Source organism: Siphateles boraxobius, unplaced genomic scaffold (genome assembly GCF_051911475.1).
Source record: "Siphateles boraxobius isolate OS27281-9 unplaced genomic scaffold, OSU_SipBor_1 46, whole genome shotgun sequence".
In the NCBI taxonomy this organism is placed as follows: Eukaryota; Metazoa; Chordata; class Actinopteri; order Cypriniformes; family Leuciscidae; genus Siphateles; species Siphateles boraxobius.
In genome coordinates, this window is record NW_027509097.1 from 3,736,999 (window position 1) to 3,763,980 (window position 26,982).

Sequence of the window (26,982 nt, forward strand, 5' to 3'; positions counted from 1 at the left end):
TTTATCTCATTATTATATACTTTATTCAAACAATAGTAATTAGACCAGATTTATAAAATTATTTGATTTGATTTATAAAATGATTATTCTGTCAGATTATTAGTGTATCAGCAGTATCTCATTAATTGAAAAAGAGATAAAACTAGACTAGTATAGACTAGATAAAATTATAGTGATTCTTAGTGAACATATTCTAGAAGAATATCAGAGATATAAGTGATATAGTCAGAAAACCACAGCTATGGAGCCTTGGATACTTGTACTTGGCGTGGCATCTGTGTATCTGTGAACAGAGAATACACAGCAGTCAGTTGATTGGGCAAGCAGTGGTTGAAGAGTGCTGATGTTTCAGTTAACAGCACTGAGAGATGTTTTACTATATGTATCATTCCTCTGCATCCACTGTGTTCCAGACCAGTGCAGAACTACAACACTCGTGCTCATTTGATATTCAAATATGAAAAATATATATCTTTTTTTCTTGTTTTATAAGTCACCTTTGTTACTGTCAGACCATATCAATGGACCCATAGATATGGAAGCACTGTCATGGAAGTCCACAGATCTGCCCTCTCTGTGATGGTGTTCAGAGTCACAGTGCTAAAATACAGATGAAAAGACCAAGTTGTGTCAACCAAGGGGTCAAGGTTTAAGGCCCTCTACTGGTAGGTGTTGTAACTACTGTATACAATTGGCATTTTTTTCTTTGACTGGAGCTCAAATGTAGAGCTTTTCTGTGTATGTATCTTTTACTTAAAGAAACTTGATAGATTTACAAATACCAACAACTATATCCATGTCCATAAGTAAAATCTGAAAATACTTATGAATTTGTAAACTCACCACTGGGCAGTGATTGTCTGTCTGAAGGCAAAGGTGAATTGCGCAGTGCAGGTAAACCTTTGTGGAGTTTGCAGTGAAGATAAACATCTCAAAGGAGAAACGACTGGATGTGGAAACACCACTCTGCAGCAACCCCACTGTATTGTCCTCTGGATTGGGACACCTGAGCATTTTGGGACAGTATAATAACGATATTAAAAAGATAATTACAAAAATGGATGGGTTTGATAAGGTTTGGAATGATAATAGGGTAAGTAAATAATAAAAATATCATTGTTTTTTTTTTAGATCCCAAGTATTTTTTAAGAGTAATTAATGACTTTTTTCTGACAAAATACAAATAATAAGTGCAAAGGAAGATAAATGATAAAAAATAAAAAAAATATTTACTGACATGTCAACGATGAGGTCCCAGCGGAGAGAGTAATGAGGATCATTCACAGGTGTAGCCCAACATTTGTCAATCACTGAGGCAAACTGACGGCTGTCAACTCCATTAACACGAACTTCCACAAAAATACGTCTGTCCAGCTCCACGTTCACACTACCAGTGAAGGGACGGGAGAATGCAGCATCCTGAAAGGGAATCATCCTGACCTGATATGTCCCTTGACCAGCAGGAAGGATCCTGTGCACAATGCTGTTGAAATAATTTTACAAGAGATGTGTTAACTACAAATAAGAATATTTTAAATAGTTAGTCAGTAAGTTTGCTGAATTTAGTGTATCCCACCTCTCCAGAGGGTTGATGTCCATGGAGAGTGTTTGGGTTTGTAAGTACACACAGCTGAAAGAAAGCTTCAGAATTCTCTTCCTGCTGATGAGATGCCCAACTGTGTGTGGCTCTGCCACAATAAAGTTCTTATAGATGAAGTGGGTGCCATTGGCCTGTAGGCACATATTATTTGAACATTTGTACATTAAGAGATTTTTTAAAGAATTATAAAATAATTGTAAAAAGGATTTGTTGTTCTTTTTATCATTTGAGCATATATGCAGTGATTCCTACCACAAGACTTGTACCACAGATGTGGTCATTGTTGTCAAAATAGAACTCCACTCTGCCATTCCGGACTGTTCCTCTGCAGTTGGGGTCATTGAGGTGTAAGATGTCTGAAGGAAAACCAGCCTCAAAAAGCTGACAGCGAGACAGAGATATGGAGCCAGAGCTGCTTTCACAGGTTTCAATGAAATCTGAGAGAGAAAAAAATATTCAAGAGAATGTCAACAGTGATAAAAAAACAAAAATATCATCAATAATGAAAGCATATTTAAAATGCTGAATGAGTCCAACCAAAGGATCCACGCTGAGATCTGTGATGGTTCTCCTTGCAGAAACAGCCATAAACGCCATGTTTCTTTTCACAGCGTTCATCCTCAGTGCAGTTGAACTCAGAACAGCGGTCTGAAAAACAGAGGAGAACCACAGTATTTATGACACTAACTGGGGCATATAAAAAAAAACACATTTTGAATAACATCTTCCTTTATTAAAAATATAAATATTTGCACTAAAACATTCAACAATCATAAAAAATGTTACTGGTCTAAATGTAAAGATTAAAACACACACACACACACACACACACACACACACAAACACACACACACACACACACACACACACACACACACACACACACACTCACTCTCACACACACACACACACACACACACACACACACACACACACACACACACACACACACACACACACACACACACACACACACACACACACACACACACACACACACACACCTGTGGCAATTTATGAGAAGGAAAGATATCAAATCACTGATATCAGATCACATGAGATCATCTTTGCATCCATTTTTTTTTTTTTTATGTTCCAAATATACCTGAGGGAAGGCTTGATCCGGTGGTGGTCATGTGTGTGGTGCTCTCTTCTGTAAAAGGAAAGACAAAACAATACTTTTAGTGTACAATAGTGATCATCCACTTTTTCAGCAGCCTTAGTTCTCAAATTACTTTCCCTGTTCATTATCTCCAATGGGTTTTGAAAAAGATCTTCAATAGACCAAGATCTTCCAGATCTTCTTCTAAACCAAGACAACCACCTCTGAGATAAAATATTACAAAAAGTATATGAAAATACATGAGGGAAAGTTTGATATGGATGTGGTCGTGTGTGTGGTGCTCTCTTCTGTGCAGAGAAAAAAAAATCATTAAATTAGCCATATTACATATTTGCAGGTATGGGTGTGTTGAAAGTAGCGAGGACTCAGGTGCAGAGTTGATGGGCTTTTTAATGATAATGATAAAAAAAAAAAAGGTTTTGTCTTGACAAAACAGGAGTGTCAGGGCTCTGTCACAAAACCAAGAAATAAACTAGACAGAAGTGACAGAACCCTGACAGTATTTTTACCAGCTCTGAAATGCCTGGTAAAAAGTGATCATCAACTGTTCAGGTGGCCTTGGTCCTTAAAGTGTACCATTAACTATTAAATGTTTCTATTTTTTTCCCCGCAATAACAAAAACACCCCTAGAAGAAAAATAATTGTATAGATTATAAAAATAAATGCAAAGATAATGCAACTCAGAAAAGTTAATATGAGCGATATCACAGATGTGCACTGACCATAGCAGCCCCGACGTCCACCTCTGACTGTACACTCCATAGTCGGTTGGCAAGATGAAGCAGAGCAGCGCATATCATTTGGAGCAAAACACTCACAGAGGTGAGAACATTCTAGATCCCAGAACTGCTCGCCAACCTATAAAATCATACCACAAAAGGTTGAACATTACATATTCAGAACGGAGGACATGAGTATGTTTGAGGAGCTGTTTGTCTCTTCGTAAAAAGAGAGTTTCAATCCTCACATTAAAGTAGAATCCGTCATAAACGCAGCCACATTGCTCCACCGGTACACAGTGTCCTCCACTCCTCACCAATCCATCATCACAGAAGCATCCCTCTGAGCATGTGTGCTCACAACTAGCATCAATGCTACTGGCGCAAGTGTGACCACAGTCTGTGCCACACAACTCGTAGTGGCTGTTCTCTGAGCAGGTCATGGCTGGGAATGAAACAAACAAAATAATTAATAAATAAAACAAGCATTCCAAATAAATGTTTACCATTTGTTCACAATAGAAACTAATGACACACTAAATGAAATAACCGAAAATTATATCACTTACCACAGAGTGTGCTTTCTCTCCAGGGGTAGATAACGGCATTGTTAGATTGACAGGCACTCGCATAGGTTTGGATCGAGCGACATAGGACATCATTCCGGTTTCCAGAAAGGCAAACATCAAACACACAGTCATTAAAGTAGGCTTCAGGATCTACATAAACATGGCAGAAGCTAAATGGGCCCTCACTGGACCTGATGACGTCGCATAGGGAACGGGAAGATGTCTGATCCTGACACAAAGGGCAATTGTTTCCACACCCATCATTGCATGGCAGCTCGTCCTCAACTTTCCAACTTGCCCCAAACTGGTCTGCTGAGCGTACCAGAGCCCCAGAAGGCATCATGAAGTCATCATTCTTTTGGCCGTTGAAGTTGCCACAGAGGCCACAAGTAACCCCACTGTACTCTGCTGGTACAATGATGTTCACTGCCCAGGAACCATAACTCACGCTGAAACCAAAGTCAGTGGATACAAATGTGTACTGTGCACTGGAATAGATTGACACCCGACCAGAGTCAAGCAGTATGGGAAGGTTTCTGGTCTCTCCATTAACCTGTTTGAAAAGAGAATAAAACCATTAGCATATTAAGGCCAAGCAGCCAATATTGCTTAGAACTAAATACTTAATACAATAAGGCTAGAGAAGAAGCGCATTTCTGGGTGTGTTCTAGAGAGTAATACAAGGCAGAAGAAAGTATCTTGTGTTTTAAGAAAATCTCCGTTATAGATCATGGCAATTATGTTTTTATCTATCACCTATACTCCAAGGAAAATTACAGTGAGTGATGCTTGATTACCCGAACGGTAGAATGACCGTTCATGTCCTGTGACATGTGTACAAGATGCCCAGACACGTTGACAAAAACATCAATAGTAATTGCCACCGGGAGTCCATGCCACGCCTCGTTCCTTGCATCCACTTGGAAATGCGGAAGCCCAATAGTGTCATTACAAACTGTTGCTAGTACATAGCGGCATGTGCCCTGGAAGTCAAAGAAGGATCCATCAAATGACATGTAGTGGGGGTCACCCGAAGCAGAGCAACGAGCATGTGGATGAGGATGGCAGCCGTACACGCCGTCCAAGACATGGCAGACCTCTTCTTCGCTGCAAGATGATGGTGTGCAATGAACATTTCCAGTGATTCCATCACAAACACACAAGAACTGGCACTCTTCACCATGCCAGAACCTCTCTCCAGCCTGCCAATAACGCCCAGAGTAATGGCAACCACAACCCATGGGGGGGACACAGCGATCTCCATTTAACACATTTCCATCATTACACTGGCATCCTTCCTGACATGGCAAGGCGCACTGAAATGGAAATGAGAGGCTGGGGCAGGATGCAGGACAGGATGTGCCACAAACTTCATAATGGGTATTTGCCGGACAAGTGGGTTCTGAAATTACAAAAGCATAAAAAGAATGACAGAAATTGTAAGCATATTGGAGCTTAATGAAAATTTAAGGTGAGCAGACGCTTACCGCAGTGGGTGAAACTTCTCCACCCTTCAACTGCAATGCCATTCTGTTGGCAAAGCAGCGTGTAACCTCGCAGAGCCTCACATAGGGCCTCTCTGGCACCTTGAGTCTGCTCCAGCAATTTAATGCAATCTGCTATCCGCTGCTGAGGATCTAGTGTTCTGCTGCACTCAGCAAATGGTCCATCATCTATAGCCATGATACCACATTGTTCATTGAACTGGCTACTGTTCTGATAATTTCCTGGTTCCCAGATGTCAGGTGGGTCCTCACAGTGGGCTGAAAGGGATCCATCACGCCAGCTGTCCGCAAACAGCTGGGTGTCATTCAAAAGGACAGCGTCTGGAGTGTAAAACTCATCAGCAGTGTCTCCGTTCAAGTTCCCACATAGACCCCCAAGTGTACCATTGTATGTGCTCGGTGCTGTGACTCGGACAATGTGTGGCCAGTCGGCTCGCACGATCACTCCAAAGTTTGTTTCCAAAACAAAACCCCTCACACTACTGTGATAGATACGGATTTGACCAGAGCCAACAGTGACAGGCAGACCGACCAACCTTCCATCCACCTAAAGAGAATTATAAACAGATCAACTTTTCCATTTAGCATATGAATTTGAAAAATAATGCAATTATGCTCTTTTACTAAATTAAAGTTTAGTGACTTGATATTTTTGACGAACCTTTACATTGCTACCCTCTCCCATTTCAATAGCGACCTGGATTCCTTCTGCCTCAAACTTCAGGAACCTGGCAAAGTCATGAAGACCTCTGGGTACTTTCTCCACTGTCAATACAAAGTGTGGTAGGGGGGATGGCCCCATCACTCTAACAAGGGTCAATCCGCAAGCTCCGTGGTATCTGAAACTTTGTCCATCAAAGGTATGATATGACCCTAGGTTTTCAACCGAACAGGTAGCATAACCGATGGGTCTGCAGCCTCTCACACCGTCATGGACTCCACACATCTCTGCTGGACCACACTGTTGAAGATGACAGATCATTGACATGCTGCTGCATACACACCGTCTCCCACAGTCACCGTCCAACACCACTGACTGTCCTTCGGTGTAATAGAAGCCCTCAAAAGTGCAGCCACAGTTTGCTTCAGGCACACACTCTCCAGCACTGAGAATGTATCCATGATCACATATACAGCTCTCCTGATTAGGCAAGGGACAGTTCATTGGGGCAGATGGATTACTGCACGTTGCAGGGCAGCCTGTTCCTTGAGGCTCAAAATGACTGTGTTGAGGGCATTGAATCTCTGGGAATGGCGGAAGAAAATAAAGAATAGTAATCAGTTCCTGTAATCTTTTATTTAGACAAATCATTTATCTCAACATAATGCCTACCACAAAAGCCTTGCTGTCTCCACTGCCCAAGGTGTACACCCTGCTGTTGACACTGAGTGGCATACACATTGAGAGCCTGGCACAGAATGGGCTGGTACCCTCCTCCTAAGCAAACGTCATAGACACAGTTCTCTATATAGGTCTGTGGCACATGCACAGGGTGGCAAGAGGAGAATGGGCCGGCAACATCCCCTAAGATTCCACAGTGGTTGGTGTCACTGTAAACACTCATTTCCTCAGTGGTACAATCAGCACAAGCCAGGCCTGTGCAAATGACATTATGGCATTCAGGATCTATGTCACTTTGCACTTTCCAACTGTTGGCAAAGTCCACATCTGAGCTCAAGATCTCCCCACTGGGTGAACGGAAGTCATCTTCAGGGCGCAGGTTAAAGTTTCCACAGATACCGCAGGTGGCGTTAAAGTAGTCATAAGGTACAGAGATTCTGACGTAGCTGTATGCATCATATGAAACAACCAGACCAAAGTCTGTGCTAATGACCAAAGAAAAACCTGACTGATAGACCTGAATGGAGCCATTGCGGAGGGCAAAGGGTGTTGCTGCAAAGCTACCATTAACCTAGACAATGTTGGAAATAGAGGATATTAGCAATATGGATAGACGGTAACATTCAAGTGAAAATTAAAGCAATATAGTCATACTAACCCTTGCTTCATAATAGTGATCTTTGACCAGTTCAATTACTTCATCATAGACAAACACTCTGATCATCCGTGTCCATGACACATGTGTGCTGCCCCGATGATCATTTTTGCCCTCAATGCGATAGTATGGCAAACCGTTGTCACAAGCCTAAAATATTAAAGGTTTACAGATTGATTCATACCTATTATACAATAGACAGAAAGCCATAGAATATATAGAGATAAAGTAATACTAACCTCAGATAGAACATAAGTGCAAGTCCCTTGAAAGTGAAAAACCTGATGATCAAAGGTATAGTAGTGAGGGTCACCGGAGATGGTACAAGTTTGCCGTTGAATGTTCTGGCAAGAGTATTGGAAGGCAGCTGGACGGCAGGCTTGGGAATAACTGCAGGGCTCCTGGTTACACTGGAGGCCGCTTCCTGTACAGGTGCATCTCTGCTGACAGGTGGCATCACTCCAGAAAGAGTCCCCAAGTTGCACTGGAATACCTACAGCATAACAGTTTCAAATGGCATTTAACTCAAAATTACTGGATCTTTAGGGAATAAATATTTTTATCAATATGAATTTTATCAAGACTTCTTGATTCACCAGTAATGTACAATACTGTTTAAACTGGCAACTGAATGATTCCTACTAACACCAAATAATTTATTCAGTCTAGGATCACATCAATGGGAGAGGAAAAAAAACAACAACAAAAAGATTACCACTAAATTGACAACCCCGTGATCCATGATCTGTTCTGAAGGCCCATCTGCCTGACACATTGACATTACTGCTGTATGTTAAGTATGTGATGTTATTGGAGAATGATTCAGGAACTGAGAAATGGTATCTTGAGTTGATGGTGTCATAACCAGCCTGTGAAAAAGTAGGACAAAGCTTTCAGCATCTTATTTATATAGTCTCCTAGATCTCTATTTTTTACCATGTTGTGCACACCTGTACATATCGTTGAGTTGGCGCAATTGTTCCATAATTAATTAAAACAATTGAGAAATGGCCATCTGAAATCAAAACCACTTGAAAAGATGTTTCCTAAAAAAAAGACAACAATAAAAATAAAGTGCTGACCAACAAATGTTTTCTGAATGGCACAAAACATATTCCCATTATTGTGTAGCAACTTTGCTAAATGATGTTCAATCATTTTGATTTATTAAATTTGTCATTGAACAAGAACATAAATAATTTATAAAATTGGTTTCTTACTGTTCCTGATAGAGAGAAATATGCCACTCTGTCCCATGTTGCTACAAAGACCCAAGTAGCAGAGAAGCTCAGGTCAGGGAAGTATTGGTTAACGTCCTGTGTGGCCTCTGTAAGGACACTGCCAGAGGTGTACTGACGATACGAAATGACACCATTACCACGATTATCAATATCTGTCCAGAATGGAGCGATGATGTCTCTTCCACCATAACTTGGAAACTGGTATGGAGTCCAGCTGTGAAATGGGCCATCAAAAGTCAGGTGTCCATTGTTGTTGACCTGAAAGAGATAAAGATTTCTTATCATACACCCTTTCTGGTAACACTTTAGAATACTGTTCCTTCATTAATGAATAACTACACAGGAACAAATAAGTAACACACTATTTACATTCTAGTAACTACTATTAACTAACAAGAAACTCTGATTAAAGAATTAGTAAGTAATAGCACTCAGTTGAATGTGGTAGTTCACTATTAGCTAATCAGTAACTACCTCGCTGAAGAATACTAAAATTGAGCATTCCAAAATCATTAGTAACAGAAAGAAGAAATGCAATGAATGGTTATTTCCTCACAGGGGATCTCCATATTGAGACCATAATCAAAAATGAAAAAAAGCTGGCATATTACACTGACTTACATATATTCGGCTATATGTTAGTCCAAAAAATATGAACTGTTGCAGAAGGTAGATCATAGATGAACTCCCATCATCAGAGCGATCATTCTCTGTGTCACCAGCTCCAAATGGATAAAACACATCTGTGGGACACAACATTGACTGTCATTTGCACCCTTGCTCCTCAAAGTATTTTTTTTTTTTCTATTTAGTGTACCCATAAGGATTTGAAAGAGTTCTTCAATAAAGAGTTCTAAACAAAGTCAAACTCATCAGAGGCAAATCACAACATTACAAACTTTGACTGAAAAAAGGTATGTGAAAATCTGGGAAAGACTACAAGAATGTGCACTATACAGAACATATTTCATGATTTAATTTACTACAGTCCCAAAAAGCATTGCAAATGACAATTATATAACTAGTTAAGTAACATCAGTGGTTATAAGTATAAAAACAATGAATTTTAAATAGATTGAAAATTATAATATCTACACAAATATATAAAACTTGGAAAAAGCAGGCACTCAATTTCACATTGCTGCATGGGGTGAGCAGTCACTACACATCTTTTTCACCTTGATTTGTTTGCTTTTATCTTTTGATTTGTGGGTTTTTCTTTTAAGGATTATGGGTAGTGTAGTTCTTTATCTGGAATTAACACTAAATAGGAGTTAACATTACAGCAACTAATGGCTTTATAAGTATTTACTCTACCACTGATTTGAAAAAGAAAATTAAAAGCTTATGGTGTACCTGTCTTGAAAGATTTATAATAAATATTTTTTTTATTATAAATAAAAAATCAAGCTCAAAATGGAACAAATAGACCTGGGAGAATTTATGAGTAAAAAAACTCAAATATCATCACTAATATCACATATTGCAGATATGTTAACCTGCAAAGTAGACCCCATGGCAGAAATTTGGTCTAACAAACTCATAAACTCACAACTTTACCTGGGCGTGTAATGGATTCTGTGGGTGTTATTGTCACTGTTGTTTCAGATGTTGTTGTAGATTCAGATTTCATGCTTGTAACTTCTGTTATAAAGTAAAAATAATAATTAAATGTCAATCATTTCCAAACACAACCTATAATTTAACGAACAAAGCATATTAGGAAATTTACCTTCAAAGTAAGATGCACAGTACAGTGGCCTGACAAACTCATACACATAATAATTTCTTGGACAAGCTTTGACATGTTTGGGATGAGACCTGTAACCACAGCAGTCGTTCCCTGTGGAACTGCAAACTTTCTGTGTGACCACTCCATCTTCTAACTGTGGGTGAGGGCCATTGAGCCACAGTGGGTTCTCTGAGCCACACATCCCATAACCAACACATGACTCTGGCATCTGGACACTCTGACCATTGTAGAACAGATTGACCAGCCAATCCAGTTGACATTATAATCACAAATATAATTGACGTTTTTAATGAATAGGTATGTAACAGGAAGTGTCAGTATTTTGCTCTGTCACATTGTGTTTTGGCCTCTAGAGGTCCTAATGGTGCCCAGGTGGCAAGTAACGAATTACATTTACTCGCATAACGTAATTGAGTTGTCTTTTTGTGTACTTCTACTTTTTTAAGTAGTTTTTAAAATCTTTAATTTTACTTTTACTTAAGTATGTTTTGTTTGAAGTATTGTACTTTGCTACATTTGAAATCATATCCGTTACTGAGTAAAAAGTAATAATAGAAGGGAGAAAAAAAATCACACTCCGGAAACTACTGCATTGATTATGGCCAGTATGGAAATACTTTGGATGTAAAAAAGTGTGGTTGTCCTCGAGGATAGATATCCAATTTGAAAAAAATGTGGACACAAAGTGGCTGCAAAAGGAGGATACATAGGACACCATCCCTCCTGCAGATAAAGGTATGTCCCGATTATAAAGTAAGGCCGAATGATTTACATGATGCAGAGGGAATCCCGGAATGCAGTCATGAAAATGGAATTTGCATAACGCAGCAGACGTCACGTAAAACACGCAAAATGATGGATGGATGAATACATGGAAAGTAGAACTGTGCAATAAATCCAATCGCGACACGGTCTGTGAATATTGAAGCGCAAAAATACTGCCATGTAAATATATAACCTGCTTGTTCTGCGTTTCTGTGAATCGGTGTGAATCGTTTTGTCTACTACATACTCAAGTTACGTTACGCGTGGTGTTTTCAGCGTCTCACATACAATTTGAGTACATGATGAATACATGAACATTTCCAGAGCTGCTCTGAGAGAACGCCTAATGAGCATTTTCATCATTTTATTTGAGAAAACCATTGTCAAATAGACTTGCACTTTGAAACCGGTCTTCACTACAACCCGTCAAAATAAAAGTTTGGTTTAACTAGGAGAAATTATGACAGAAATATATTACTATTGTAGGCATACAATAGAGTGCCGAAGTTATGACGTCACTATGTAGGCCAAAACGCGGAAGTGAGATCCCTCCGGTTCCCTCGCCCTAAAGTCTATGGGGTTTTTTTTAATGGGTTTTTGCTAAATCGCCTGAAATAAGGTCTGTGGATAACAAGACCTCTAAATATTTTCACGCTTTGATCTATGACACAAAACACACCAGTTCTAACCTGCTTGTGGTTTTTAAACTTTATTGTGTCTACTTGTAGGTTTTTTAAACTTTATAGGCTTCAAAATGTATACATTTTGGATTAACTTGTAAAGATTATCTTGATAGACAAAACGTGTAAGGGTCAGAACTCTTTGTTGAACACAGATCTTATTTTTTGCGATTTTCCAAAAGTCTATGGGGAAAATGCATAGCTTTTTGATCGAGGGAACCCATGCTCCGCTAACTTCCGAGTTGTCCTACAAAGCGACGTCATAACTTTGGCACTCTATAGAACGTACTTCTCAAAATAATAATAATAATAAAAAAAACAATAATAATACAATTTATTTAAACATTAATTAAGGCATATATTTTTTGTCCATGGTTTAATTTAGTAAATCTGTTTTTTGCAGCTCTTCCCCAAAAAATAAAAGGACACAAGTTTAAATTTTCATTTCATTGCCACCGTTTTTGATAATATATTTGGATTAAATCATAAAAAGAAACATACATTTTCTGAATAAAATACATTTCATAGGACTATATTATTCTTAAAAAAATAATAAATTATTAATGTTAAAAATGAGTTGTTAATCTAATTCATTATCAATTATTGAATTGAATTGATTAGACATGTTCTATTGAAATTTTAATAAACAAAACAAACAAATGGTTTCAAGTTTGTTATAATAAAAGCATTTGTTCAACCCCAAAAAAACCTGTTTTCTTTAATTTAACTGTCATTTTAACTGATGATAATAATAATAACCATAATTTAATAATACCGTTTATTTAATAATTGATTAATACTGTAAACCGTGATATTTTCTGAGACGTTATTATACTGTAAAAATCTCATACCATTACAACCCTACACGGGAGAGTCCCCCCACCCCACCCACTGTTCACCCACCCCCCACTGTTAAAAAAGAAACTCAGTAACTTTTACTTGAGTACATTTTAAATGAGCTACTTTTTACTTTTACTTGAGTAGATTTTTAGACCGGTAATTTTACTTGTACTTAAGTAAAATTTCATTGAAGTAGTAGTACTTTTACTTGAGTAGAATATTTTATTACTCTTTCAACCTCTGCCTCATGCCCAGCTTACTCAGCTTGTAATTAATGTTATTAGGTTCACATGTGTCTTGTTCTGCCGTATGAATTTAAGTGACTCTGTCTCATAGCTTCTTTGCTTGGTGTTTAGTAGTTCTGAAGCCAGTTGCCTGAGAAAAGTATTCTCTAACTCTAAAAAGGAAATAAAATCCACTGCCAAAAGAAAATACGAAGTCTGCGTTCTTTTACGAGAGGTTCTCTCATACTGCGTAATATCTTACGCTAGGGGAAAAACTCTTTTCCACGAGATATTGAAGCCAAAAAATTATCTTTAATTTGAATTAATGTAAAATGCGTTGCAGCAGCATGCAGACATAGGCAAGACGGCTCGCGTGCCTATTGGCTGCCCTGCGGCAACTGCAGCAGCCTATCGAGAGAGGCCCCATGTGACGTCAGATCCAATGGGGGCGCTTTGCGCCCACTACGTCACGTCCCGCCGAAACGGGCGTGGCCTGAGCCTATAAATATAGCTCGATGGCTGATATAATCTGATTTTCATCTCTTCAGCGAAGCTCACGCATCGTTGGATCCAGAGTGAGAAGCCGAGCCGTCTGAGATAAGCCTTCTGCGGGACGAGCCTTGCATCTGAAGCTGCTGGCCTTCAACTCGCCGCCTTCCGTCGCCGTACCTGCTACGCTTTCAGACGTCTATATCCTTTCTAACTCTGCTGAGTGTGTGTTCGCCGGCGCGACTCGCACTCTATCTCTGAAAGAGCAAGCGTCTTTTTAAAGATGCCTCATTCCTGTGGCTCGTGCCGAGCCGCACTCAGCGACGGGGACCGCCATGTCATCTGTGTTTCCTGCCTGGGTGAGGATCATGCAGCTCTCGCGCTCGCTGACGGCGGCTGCCATCATTGCGAGCTATTGCCCATGGCGACTCTGAGGACTCGCCTGGCATTCTTCTCTGAGCCTGCACCTCTGCCTGCTGTAGCGCCGCAAAAAGCACCGTACTCAGCGGGTCCCCGAGCCTTCTCCAGCCCGCGAAAGCGGTTGTGTGTCCTCTGTCCCGCACCCACATTCACTCACAGACATGTTAAACCCCACGGGGTTTCCCCCGCTCACTTTCTCTTCACAAACTGCCATAGAGAAATCGATCGCGGCCAGGCTGCCCGCTGGGATCGGCGCGGCCCCCACCTCAGATGCTGCAAGCACAGTGTTTATGTTACAGCACACCGGAGCTCTCCGGTCGACATTATGTTGCGGCCAGAGCCCAAATCTCATTCTACCCCTAGCTATTCATGCAAATGCGTGGGCAAAGCTCCCCGGGGTATCAGAATGGGTGCTGAACACTATAAAGAGAGGCTATTCGCTGCAGTTCGCTCAACGGCGGGATCGAAACTACGGTAAAAAATGAAGTAGCTCATCTACTTCGAGCCGAGATAGCGAAACTATTGAGCAAAGGGGCCATTGAGCCTTTATCTCAAGCTCAGAGCGAAGGTGTCACGGTATACTGATCCAATGTTTCCTTCTCGTCTCGTGTTTATGTTGTGGTATGAAAGCACGTGTGTAGTGGGCGTGATTGTGTTGTCATTCCTTGATCCGCTCCAGCTGATCATCATCATTCATCACCAGCTGCAGTCAATCTCCCTCACTGCTTAAATACTCACCATTATCTCATTCCCTTTGTCAGATCGTTGTTTGATGTCCTGGGTGTCGGTGTTGAGTCTTTTTTCCTGGTTTTCCCGTCATCGTGTTCCTGTGGATTTGTCGTCTTGGTGTTGGACTGTTTCGTCTCGTCTTGGCACTTCACTTCACGAGGATTCACCGCACTCTGACCATCGAAGTCCCTGCGTTACCTGTCCACACCCGTGTCTTATCCTGAGCCTGTATTTCTTCTATTAAATTCTGAGTACTGCATTTGCTTCCTGTTCTCTTTGCCGATCATGACAGAATGATCTGACCGTTCCAGGGAAGCAGCAGGAGAGACACCTACCTCGCTGGATAAGTTCGTCCACCACAGCGTCATAAGAATGGACTCTCACGAAAGGAACATCAATGACACGGGTCGTGCGATTCAAGCTTTGGTAACGCAGGTGTCCGAGCTCACCCAGCAGGTCCAACTTCTTCGTGCTCCCACTGCGCCGCCCACACCAGCCGTTCCCCCCACACCATCGGACTTCCCCGCGCCATCTGAGCCACGCCTACCGGTTCCGGAGCCCTATGCGGGTGAGTCTGCTTACTGTCGTGCGTTTTTGACAAGATGTTCCATGAATGTCGCCCTACAGCCCAGAACGTTCCAGAGTGAACAAGCCAAGGTGGCTTTTGTCATCACGTTACTGACCGGAAAGGCGGCGTTATGGGGAACGGCGGTGTGGGAGAATCAAGACCCTTGCTGCGCCTCGTTCCAAACTCTCTCCGCAGAGATGAGACGAGTTTTTGACAGAGCCGTCGCGGGGAGAGAAGCCGCCAGGGTGCTGGCCGACCTTGTCAGGGGGAGAGGTCGGTCTCTGACTTTTCCATCGAGTTCCGAACCCTGGCGGCCGAATGTCATTGGAACGAGGAGGCGCAGTGGGACATGTTCCTGCATGAGTTGGCTGACCGCGTCCAACGAGAGATCTATGCCCTGGACCAACCCACGTCATTGAACGGACTCATAGAGCTGGCCCTACGGGTAGATGCGCGACTTTCCCAAGTCGGAGGCAGAGTGGCATCCAACCGTCCTCCTGGAGGGATTGAGGGGCAACGTCCAGCGGCAGGGACGTGGTCAGCCCCGTCTTCGATCATGAACCATCTCATTCACCACTGAAGATATTACCCTCATTACTTCTGGCAATCACACTGAGACTATTGTTTTTATATCCTGGATTCACCGTTGGCACCCGTCGTTCTTGGTCACCCCTGGCTCATCTGTCACAACCCCCGAGTGGACTGGCAGCACAAGGCTATACTGGAGTGGAGCAAGGAATGTCACAAGTCTTGTCTTGTGTCTGCTTGTCCGTCTGTGCCTGTTTATGTGTTTCAGGAGGAAGCAGGGGATCTGTCTAACGTGCCTGAGGAGTACCATGACCTGAAGGAAGTGTTCAGTAAGTCTAGGGCTGCTTCTCTCCCTCCTCATCGTCCCTATGACTGTGCCATAGAGTTAATCCCAGGTAAGTCTCCGCCTAAAGGCAAGTTATACTCGCTTTCTATTCCAGAAAGGGAGGCTATGGAGAAAGGGAGGCTATGGAGAAATATATTTCTGATTCTCTGGCAACCAAATTCATCTGGCCTTCCTCTTCACCAGCGGGGGCGGGTTCTTTTTTGTGGGGAAGAAGGATGGATCTCTGCGACCTTGTATTGATTACCGAGGGTTGAATAACATCACGGTAAAGAATACTTATCCTTTGCCGTTGATGTCTTCAGCCTTCGAGAGGTTGCAGGGAGCATCCATCTTCACGAAATTGGACTTGCGTAATGCTTATCATTTGGTCCGCATCAGGGAGGGGATGAATGGAAGACTGCGTTTAATACCCCCAGTGGACACTTTGAATATTTGGTCATGCCTTTCGGGCTGTCCAAATCCCCAGCAGTCTTCCAGGCACTTGTCAATGACGTGTTGCGAGACATGATAGATCAATTCATATATGTTTACCTTGAAGACATATTGATATTTTCCTCGTCTCTCCAGGAACATGTGCAACACGTACGACAAGTGCTTCAGAGGTTGTTAGAGAATGGGCTTTTTGTCAAGGCGGAGAAATGCGAATTTCATGCACAGTCTGTTCCTTTTCTAGGACACATCATCTCGTCTGAGGGAATGCGTGTGGACCCTGACAAGGTTAAGGCTGTGGTAGAATGGCCCAAGTCCAGATTCCCGTAAGGCCCTACAGAGGTTTCTGGGATTCGCCAATTTCTATCGGCGGTTCATTCGCAACTTCAGCCAGCTAGCCATGCCTCTGACTGCCTTGACCTCCCCCGGAACTCCGTTCAGGTGGTCAGATACAGCCGAGGCTTTGTTTGCTAACCTCAAGAGCCGCTTTGTTTCAGCTCCCATCCTCGTTGCCCCTGACTATTCACGGCAGTTCGTGGTGGAGGTCAATGCGTCAGAGGTGGGGGTAGGAGCAGTTCTGTCCCAGCGCTCTCCCACAGACGATAAGATGCATCCTTGCGCGTTTTTTTCTCATCGTTTATCCCCAGCCGAACGCAATTACGACATTGGTAACAGGGAGTTGTTGGCAGTCAAGTTAGCGTTGGAAGAATGGCGACATTGGTTAGAGGGTTCGGGGGTACCTTTTATCGTCTGGACTGACCACAAGAACTTAGAGTACATCAGAACCGCCAAAAGATTGAACTCCAGGCAGGCTCGGTGGGCACTTTTTTCGGTTGTTTTGATTTTTCTCTCTCGTACCGCCTGGGTTCTAAAAACATCAAACCTGATTCTTTGTCTCGTATTTTTGATCGCTCCGAACGCCCGTCTACTCCCGAGTGCATTTTACCGGAGGCCCTATTTGTTTCCACACTCGTATTGGAGATCGAATCGAAGGTCAAGAAGGCCTTAGAAGGGGTAACGCCTCCGCCCGAATGTCCACTAAGTCGTTTATTTGTGCCAGAGAGATTAAGGTCAGACGTCATCCGGTGGGGCCATTGTTCCAACATAGCTTGTCATCCAGGAGTTAATTGTACTAAGTTTTTAGTTAAGCAACGATTCTGGTGGCCACTTATGGCTCGTGACATTCACAGTTTTGTTTTGGCTTGCTAAGTTTGTGCCACTGGTAAGACTTCCAATCGACCCCTAGATGGGCTCCTCCAACCGCTGCCAGTCCCTTCGAGACCCTGGTCCCATATCGCTCTAGATTTTATCACCGCCCTCCCACCCTCCCAGGGTAACACTGTCGTTTTGACAGTGGTGGACCGGTTCTCGAAGGCGGCTCACTTTATTCCCTTACCCAAATTACCCTCAGCTAAGGAGACAGCGTTGACAGTCGTTGACCACGTGTTTCGCTTACATGGCCTCCCGATGGACGTGGTCTCTGACAGAGGACCCCAATTTGTGTCCAAATTTTGTCAAGAATTTTGTAAATTACTGGGGGCGACGGTTAGTCTGTCTTCAGGGTTTCACCCTCAGAGCAATGGTCAGACCGAGAGAGCCAACCAAGATCTGGAGAGAGTGTTACGATGTTTGGTATCCAAGAATCCTTCCTCATGGAGCCAACAGCTGTCCATGGTGGAGTACGCCCACAATACCTTACCAGTGTCGGCCACGGGCCTCTCTCCGATTTAATGTAGTGTAGGTTACCAGCCACCAATTTTTCCCAGTCTGGAATCCGAGGTCGCGGTCCCCTCTGCTCACGCCTTTATCCAGAGGTGTCACCGCACTTGGACTAGAGCCCGTGAGACTTTACTCCAAGTGGGGGCTCGCACCAAGGCTAAGGCCGATCGCCACCGGTCGAAGCCTCCCGTATACGTCGTCGGTCAAAAAGTGTGGCTTTCTACTAAGAACATTCCTCTCCGCTCCGTCTCTAATAAGCTTGCTCCCAAATTTATTGGCCCGTTCACTGTCACCAAGATCATTAGTCCGGTGGCAGTCCGCCTTAATTTACCTCCTGCGTACAGGAGAATTCACCCCGTATTTCACGTTTCCAAGATTAAGCCCGTGTTTCATGCTCACATTAATCCGCCTGTCCCGGTCCAGAAAAATCCTCCTGCAGATTTGCAAAGGGGACTGGTTTTCTGTCAATAGATCTGAAAGACGCGTATTTCAAAATACAAATAGCGTCATGTCACAGGCGATTCATGGGGTGAGCGGTCACTATATATCTCTTTCACCTTGATTTGTTTGCTTTGTGGATTTTTCTTTTACGGGTTATGGGTAGTGTAGTTCTTTATCTGGAATTAACACTAAATAGGAGTTGACATTACAGCAACTTATGGCTTTATAAGTACCATTTACTCTACCACTGATTTGAAAAAAAAATTTAAAAGCTAATGGTGTACCTGTCTTGAAAGATTTATACAGATTTTTTAATAATAAATCAAAAATCAAGCTCAAAATGGGACAAATAGACCTGGGAGAATTTATGAGTAACAGATCTCAAATATCATCACTAATATAACATATTGCAGATATGTTAACCTGCAAAGTAGACCCCATGGCAGAAATTTGGTCTAACAAACTCATAAACTCTCAACTTTACCTGGGCTTGTAATGGATTCTGTGGGTGTTATTGTCACTGTTGTTTCAGATGTTGTTGTAGATTCAGATTCCATGCTTGTAACTTCTGTTATAAAGTAAAAATAATAATTAAATGTCAATCATTTCCAAACACAACCTATAATTTAATGAATAAAGCATTTTAGGAAATCTACCTGCACAGTAAGATGCACAGTACAGTGGCCTGACAAACTCATACACATAATAATTTCCTGGACAAGCTTTGACTTGTTTGGGATGAGACCTGTAACCACAGCAGTCGTTCCCTGTGGAACTGCAAACTTTCTGTGTGACCACTCCATCTTCTAACTGTGGGTGAGGGCCATTGAGCCACAGTGGGTTCTCTGAGCCACATATCCCATAACCAACACATGACTCTGGCATCTGGACACTCTGACCATTGTAGAACAGATTGACCAGCCAATCCAGTTGACATTATAATCACAAATATAATTTACGTTTTTAATGAATAGGTATGTAACAGGAAGTGTCAGTATTTTGCTCTGTCACATTGTTTTGGCCTCTAGAGGTCCTCATGGTGCCCTCATGCCCAGCTTCCGCAAGACACATATAGTTTTTCTTTAGTGTAGCTTTAATTATTAATATTGTTTCTATTAATTTATTAATTATTTACTTTACTTCATTTTATATGATTTCTTTACTCGGGTTTCATTTGTTAATTGTGTTAAATTGAAGATTGTGCATTCCATTCTGCTTCATGAGAATGGTTACCCAGAGACACAACTAGACTTTTTCCTCATTTTCCATAATACAGATCTTCCTATAGTTAGACTAAAAAAAAGTGTCAATGAAGGACACAGATTACATTACCAGTTGGGATGGTCTGTGGCATGACAGTTGTATTGTTGATGGTTTTATTCCTCACAACATCGGAAAAGATTTAGATGAATATGATTTACATACTACTACAACAAAAACACTACATATGCAAGGGTGAATGATGTAAATATATTTACCTGCACAGTATGCCACATTGCAGAACACTGGGTTGATGAACTGATACACATAATAATCACCAGGGCAGGCTTTCACTTTCATTGGATTAAATTCATAATTGCAGCAGTTATTGTTCCAGTGGCCGCAGACATGTCGAGTGACAACCCTGTCCTCGACTCTTGGGTGTCGACCATTAAGCCACAGTGGAGCAATAGTGCCACAGCTGAACAGATCAGGACATGTTTCTGGCATCTGAGCATTTTGACCCTCAATGAGGAGACGATACCAGCCAACAAAATTAATATTAGCATCACAATTGTATGAAGAGTGATTGTTGGTTGCTCTCCAAGGCTCATCTAGGGCTGTGTAGTTGTAGCAGGGATCAATGCTGACAGCCTCTGTTATGAAAACAACAAAGTATAAGAATTAATTTATTATTCATTATAATTTACTTATTTCATTTTACTCTATTAATTCCTATATTGACATTTGGAAAAAATTTAAAAATTGTAGCTGTAAAAAATCTTTACACTTAAAACTTATGAAATCATTTACATACAGCACACTAGTTCATATGCAGACTTGCATGTCCAACTACACATTATATATTCATATTTCATTTTACTGTATTAGAAATTTGGCATGAAATCATCTACAAATTTCAAACACTATTTTATCTACAGTCTTTATACTGACACAACCACACCCACGTCAAAACATTAACAGTCAGTAGAGGGCATATCATACTACATTACCAGCCAAGGTTGTCTCTGGAGTGACAGTAGGATTGTTGCTGCTAATGTTCCTAACTTCTGCAAAACATTTAATAAATATTTACATTTAATTTATATATTAGATACAAATATCAATTACATATGTACAAAAGGCACATGTTAATGTATTTACCTCCACAGTATGCCAAAAACAGACAGATTGTCTAACAAACTAATAAATGTAATACATTACACAAACACATACATTGGTGAATGCAAATTATGCTTACCTGCACAGTAGGCCATATAGCAGAAAGTTGGACTAACAAACTCATAGACGTAGTAATTTCCTGGGCAGGCTTTAACATTAATAGGATTGGACTGGAAATAGCAGCAGTCATTGCTCCAGTGACCGCAGACACCTCGAGTGACCACGCCATCCTCGACTCGTGGATGTGTGTCATTTATCCACAGTGGAGCATGAGTGCCACAGCTTAGCCGATCAACACATGTGTCTGGCATATGAACACTCTGGCCCTGAATGAAGAGACGATACCAGCCAACCCAGTTGACAATAGTGTCACACATCAAATTGAAAGTATATCGATTGTCTGTTGCTCTCCAAGGATTGTCCAGTATGGTGTAGTTATAGCAGGGGTCAAAGGTGAGGGCTGTGAGAAAAAAGGTAAAAATAAATAAGTAAAATTACTATAAACTACATATTTTACACTTGTGGCTTAGTATCTACCGAGTGGAGTATAAAAAAAGGCATTTTCATGCCTGGAATTCGGGCCGACCAACTCTTACGTCCTCCTGAGACCCCACCCCGGATACATGCCTCAGGTTCCTACCACTCCCTTTGGGGACCAGGTAGTGAACCTGCATTTGTTGCCCATGGAGGAGGCAGGCCCAGCCCTTGCTTTTCTCTGTCTCCGTTCGTCCGTGTCTTCGTCTGTTACGGAGGCCACCAGAAGGGAAAGGCTGTCTCCAAGCAGAGGTTGGCCCACTGGACAGTGGATGCCATCATCTTGGGGTAACAAACCCAAGACGCACCATGTCAACTCAGGTTGGGAGCCCACACCACTAGGAGTGTTGCTTCTTCCTGGGCGCTGGCACAAGGTGCCTAGCTGATAAATAGAGCTACGGACTGGGCGACACCTAACACGTTTGCTAGGCTTTGTAGCCTTCGTGTCGAGCCGCTATCCTCTCATGTACTCGCTTCTCATAGCTAGTAAAAACTGGAGACCTTGCTCAAATTGTTGGCTTGCTGCGGCATTCCTCACCTATGGATTGGATACGTGCGCCATTTATGCTACAGGTGAGTTCCCCATCTAAGCGAACCCTGTTGAGTTCCTCCGCACCCCCGGCAGTCGGACGTGGCGGAGCATCTGACAACAGGCCTAACACTTGTATGCATTGGTGGAACCTGTGCTAGGCTTGGTCCCATATGTTGTGATCCCTATGGCGACCCCATATGTGTTTTCTTATATGGTATGGCTCCCTGCGGCGAGCCTGTGTCTTTCCCTTGGCAGAGCCCGCTCTGCCATCACTGTTGTCTCCCCCCTACATAGGTCGGAGACACTTCAGTGACATTCAATATGTTGTACTGCCCTGAACGGCCAGTTCATATGTGTAACTCGACATTATACCTCCCAACGGTTAGAATGTTGCTTCCGCAGCATTCCTCTCCCCCGGATATAGGGCATGCTTTACCGGTATTATCCAATAGTCTAAATGAATGGGTCATGAGGAACAGCAGTAAGACTTCCTCTGCGCTGGAAGATGGCAGCAATAGGTTGCGTTTTACTTGGGATCTCAATACGTCGGCATGTTGAAATGTGTAGAACGTGACCGACTGAAAGGGAATGTCTCAGTTACGTATGTAACCCTCGTTCCCTGAAGAAGGGAACGAAGACATACTTCCTGTCACCACCATTGCTGGACCACCACTGATGCCAGGCTCCTGCTCGGCTCCTCAGCGAAAAACAACAACACGAGACATAAAGTACAGATAATAGAATAAACATTTATTGGTGACAGTTGTGTGTTGTGTGTTATTGGTGTTGTCACCATTAGGCTTATTTGACTTTCAGTTTGTTTTGATTTTTCACGTGTGTTCCCCTGTCTGTGTTTCCCGCCACAATCTGTTCCCACGGACACTGATTACCTCCCTCACAGCTGCCTGTCATTTGTATCAATCAACTCTGTGTATTTAGTCCCTTCCTGTCTTCTGTTCAGTGTCCGGTATTGTTTGTTTGATTCAGTCTATGTTGTGTATACACGCTGTTGCACCTGTTCGCCTGTATTCTGTGCATCGATCATTAAAGAAAGTGCATCAATAATTAAAGAAATGTTGAAACTACGTTCTTCGTCTGTCTTCTCTGAACCAACCCGTGACACGGGTAAGTTCACTTCGACTCATTTTAAAGTAAGTTTTAAACATGCTTTATAAAATTAACATCTTATTTCATTTATCTAATATGTATATGCTTTATTTTTATGCAATGCTTTTTATTTCTGAAAAACCTAATTTGTAACATTTCATCTGATCAGAAAGATTTAAGGGGCTGTGACTTTATCCAGATAGACGCATAGCGATCACCTCATTATGGTAAGTTCAACACATGTTTAAAACTTACTTTAAAATACTTATACTTAATAAAATTAACATCTTATTTCATATATCTGTTATTTTATGTGCTTTATTTGTCATCAATGCTATTTCTTTAAACGGATTTTCATTATCTCCCACAGACATTATGGACGATACTGGTCCATCTGAAAACCATATCCAGCGATCCTCTGTTCATAATTTCATCGTTCTGTGAACATTATTCTGCTATAATAAAAACATCCCCTGAAAAAACATTCCTACCAGTCACACCAAGCAGAGTGGAGTCATAAATACACAACCATAAACACACCGGAACCACACAGGGCCAAAAAGGTCACAAACCACCTGCTGGTCATAAAACCCCCCATGGTCATATCCTGTCATAAAATATGTAATTTTGACACATAGTCCAGTATATACACTACTCACTTTATTTGTGGCTTTGTCTACACGTCTTGATGCTAGAAGTTTTTCACAATCCACAAAAGCGTGCTGTGATCTACAAATGCATTAGAAGCGATCCACAAATGCGTGAAGCCATTCACAAATGCACAGGAAGCGATTCTCAAATGAATGCCAGGCATAACACATTGTGACATAACACATTTGTAAATATTTTTATTTTATTTGCAAATCTCATTTTATAGGCTATCTGTGAATTTTATTCATATTTGTAACCCTTTACATTTAATTGAGAATATGAATCTTTTTTTTTTTAATAATGCAACAATTCTACCCATCTATAATTCAGTTGAATAATCCATTTGAGTTCGGAATACATCACCGGTAATCAAGTAAATTCAGTTTTACATCATGAACAGACTGAAATTAATTGACAAAATGTTCTGCAATTGTGTTGCTACAGCTCATTTAATAAGTAAATTGAACAATCAGCATTTTTTCAGTCTAGATTGAAAAAAACACTGATGGAAAAATACATTCACAGACTAATTTTCTTGAAGTGTGCAGCCTACTAAGTTTGACATACATATTTTTGTTTCCAGTGCAAATGTGAACAAAGCTAAAAATGCAGTAAATTGTGTTAAAATGTTGGAAAAACAATTTTAATTTGTTTACAAGTAAAGGATTAAAAGAGGAAACATTAGGGATAATTCATGATGAAGTGAAATGTTATAAAACTCTTACCATTATTCAACTGGAGAAGTGACACACACAATGAGATTAGAAATCTCATTGTGGCAGACTGCTCCCAAAGATGTCAAAGTGATCTGTAAAATGAACAAAGTTTATTTTCACACACACACACACACACACACACACACACACACAAACACACACACACACACACACACACACACACACACACACACACACACACACACACACACACACACACACACATACATATTTTATTCAAAATTATAGGACATGTTCGTAGTTATAGATATGAACCAAAATTCTGGTTACTCTGGCCTGTGTGAACTGAGGGGAACTGATTTCATCCATCCACAAAAAGTTATCAAGATCAATTAGTTAATAGTAACAGATAAAGTAACTCAGAACTGTAAATTAGTTCTGAGGAATATCTCGACTTTAGCATCAACAGTATTTAAAAAAAGTGGTTAACTTTTTACATATAATTTTTACATAAATGCATTATATTTCCATTAAACTATTGCTACTAGAGCAATACTTGTTTTGTTTGCTGTGCTATATTTGCACTTCCAAAGAACTAACATAAATATTTTACACTATAACCTAAATTACTGTGGCGAGCAGGACGAGGCTGGGGGCCATGAGTGAACGGCACAAGGCCGATGGCGTGATTAATCATGAGCAACACCTGTACAACGCACCAGTCTCTTATCTCTCACGGAGGAGCGGAAGCATAAAGGAAGAGCGACGACAGTGAAGATCGAGAGATTCCAGACCTGGACCATTTTATTTAATGTTTTGTTTTATTATGTGTGTCCCTCACGGTCGACTGCCGTCTTTACTTTCGTTTTTGTACTTTGCTTAATTATTTATTATTAAAATTGTTGAATGTTCGCCGGTTCTCGGCTCCTTCTTCCCACAACATATAACTTTGCTATAATTAAGCTGGCAATTTGCTGTTTAGAAGATACTTTTGAAAATGCTTTGTGTACATTTATAAAAACTGCAACTACTGTATTTCAAAATTCCAGAACAAGTGACTAAAATGTTCATGGGTAGACATAATGAGCTAATATCACAAAACAATTGATATGTATAACAAAAGCAGTTGAAAGAGTGAGTAGATGTGATGAAGAAGTAATTTTACCTGATGATGAAATGCTGCTTCAGAGTAGATCAGGGTGATTCTCTCTTCGCCAGTTCAACCAGAAGAAAATGATACTGAGAACTGCACATCTCAATCATATTTATATTGATGAATGTGGGAGGACTGTGATGGGAATAGTAAAGTACTTTCTCAAAAAAAATATATTGAACAAGTTTTTCACTAATTGCATGGTATGCAGTTTGTCATGGTGTGTCTGACATTTAATGTATTTACTTCCTTGCATTGATGTAATATACCTTTACTTTAGAAAGAATGTGTATTACAGTATGTATTTATAGGAATGTTCAAATGAATCCTAATTAAGAATTGCATCCAAGCGTAAACACAAAAAACTATGCACACTTACTATTGATGTGCTACCAGCTTTGCATTAAGAATGTTAAATAGAAATAGAAAGCTTAAATATATATATATATATATATATATATATATATATAATATTTAAATTTGCCCTAGCCCTTGTGTGTCAAGAAAAGTTGCACATAGGTCCGTACTGGACAAAAATGTCCATGTCAAAAAACTGTCATAAAAATGTGAATTTGGGGAGCAGCTATATACTGTATATAAAATATATATTTTATGAAACATTTTGAACTCTAAAATTGCAAGAAAATCAAAGCCATAAATCTAAACAAGGTGTGTTTTAATAAACACACCTTGTGTTTAATAAAACGTTTTAATAGACTGCTGTAGTCTGTACTGAATTCAGTGTGTGGACAGCCACACTGGACTTGCTTGTTTTCCAAAAATGTTACAAAGTAACTTTCCGCATAATGATGGGAAGTGTAGCTGGCTGTCATAATTCATTGTGACTGGTCGAGCAAGTTCTGGTTCTTAGAAAAGAGATTGAAGCAGTGGTGGCACTCAACTGCCACTCTCGGCAAAATAAGGCCATGCCACTCCCACTTCACACGAAACACGATATTGAGAAAGACTGAAGATTTTGTTTATTGTTCAAATTAGACTAAAATTAAAAACATGCACAAGCATGTTTTCTGATTATTATTTTTTTCTGCAAAAAAAAAAAAAAAACACGCAACCACTAGCTGCAAATGCAAATTCTGCAGCATATTATACCCTATTATATAATAAATGTATCTACAGGATATTAAACCATGATTTAGCTCAAATTAGGAGATTTCCGGGAGAGCCAGGAGAATTTCCAGTGGGCCACTTCTAAATTGGGGCGGCAGTACCACTTTGACGTAAAGGCAGTGTCACACTGGG

General features: G+C 41.0%; 1 protein-coding gene across 1 annotated transcript; it reads right to left on the reverse strand.

The window, feature by feature from the left end:
* LOC143709707 (alpha-tectorin-like) lies at positions 1 to 25,809 on the reverse strand. The gene is made up of 28 exons (XM_077200316.1): positions 25,735 to 25,809; positions 24,618 to 24,700; positions 21,148 to 21,528; positions 20,900 to 20,956; positions 20,165 to 20,542; positions 19,171 to 19,254; positions 10,316 to 10,399; positions 9,377 to 9,498; positions 8,735 to 9,013; positions 8,465 to 8,560; positions 8,230 to 8,383; positions 7,754 to 8,007; positions 7,518 to 7,664; positions 6,851 to 7,430; positions 6,179 to 6,762; positions 5,500 to 6,064; positions 4,810 to 5,414; positions 4,013 to 4,565; positions 3,692 to 3,888; positions 3,447 to 3,582; positions 2,706 to 2,753; positions 2,138 to 2,248; positions 1,853 to 2,037; positions 1,577 to 1,731; positions 1,238 to 1,483; positions 844 to 1,006; positions 498 to 600; positions 1 to 283 (listed from the first exon to the last, which is right to left on the reverse strand). The coding sequence occupies exons 2-28, from the start codon at positions 24,664 to 24,666 to the stop codon at positions 240 to 242; spliced, it is 6,360 nt and encodes a 2,119-aa protein (XP_077056431.1). The 5' UTR covers positions 24,667 to 24,700; positions 25,735 to 25,809; the 3' UTR covers positions 1 to 239.
* Between the last annotated feature and the right edge of the window lie 1,173 nt (positions 25,810 to 26,982).

Coding starts and splice junctions, on each gene's coding strand:
- LOC143709707 (XM_077200316.1), bottom strand. CDS start 24,666: ATGAGATTTCTAATCTCATTGTGTGTGTCACTTCTCCAGTTGAATAAT. Junction 19,255..20,164: donor CAATGTGGCATACTGTGCAG/GTAAATATATTT, acceptor ACTTTATAACAG/AAGTTACAAGCATGGAATCT. Junction 2,249..2,705: donor CGGATCAAGCCTTCCCTCAG/GTATATTTGGAA, acceptor TCTGTTTTTCAG/ACCGCTGTTCTGAGTTCAAC.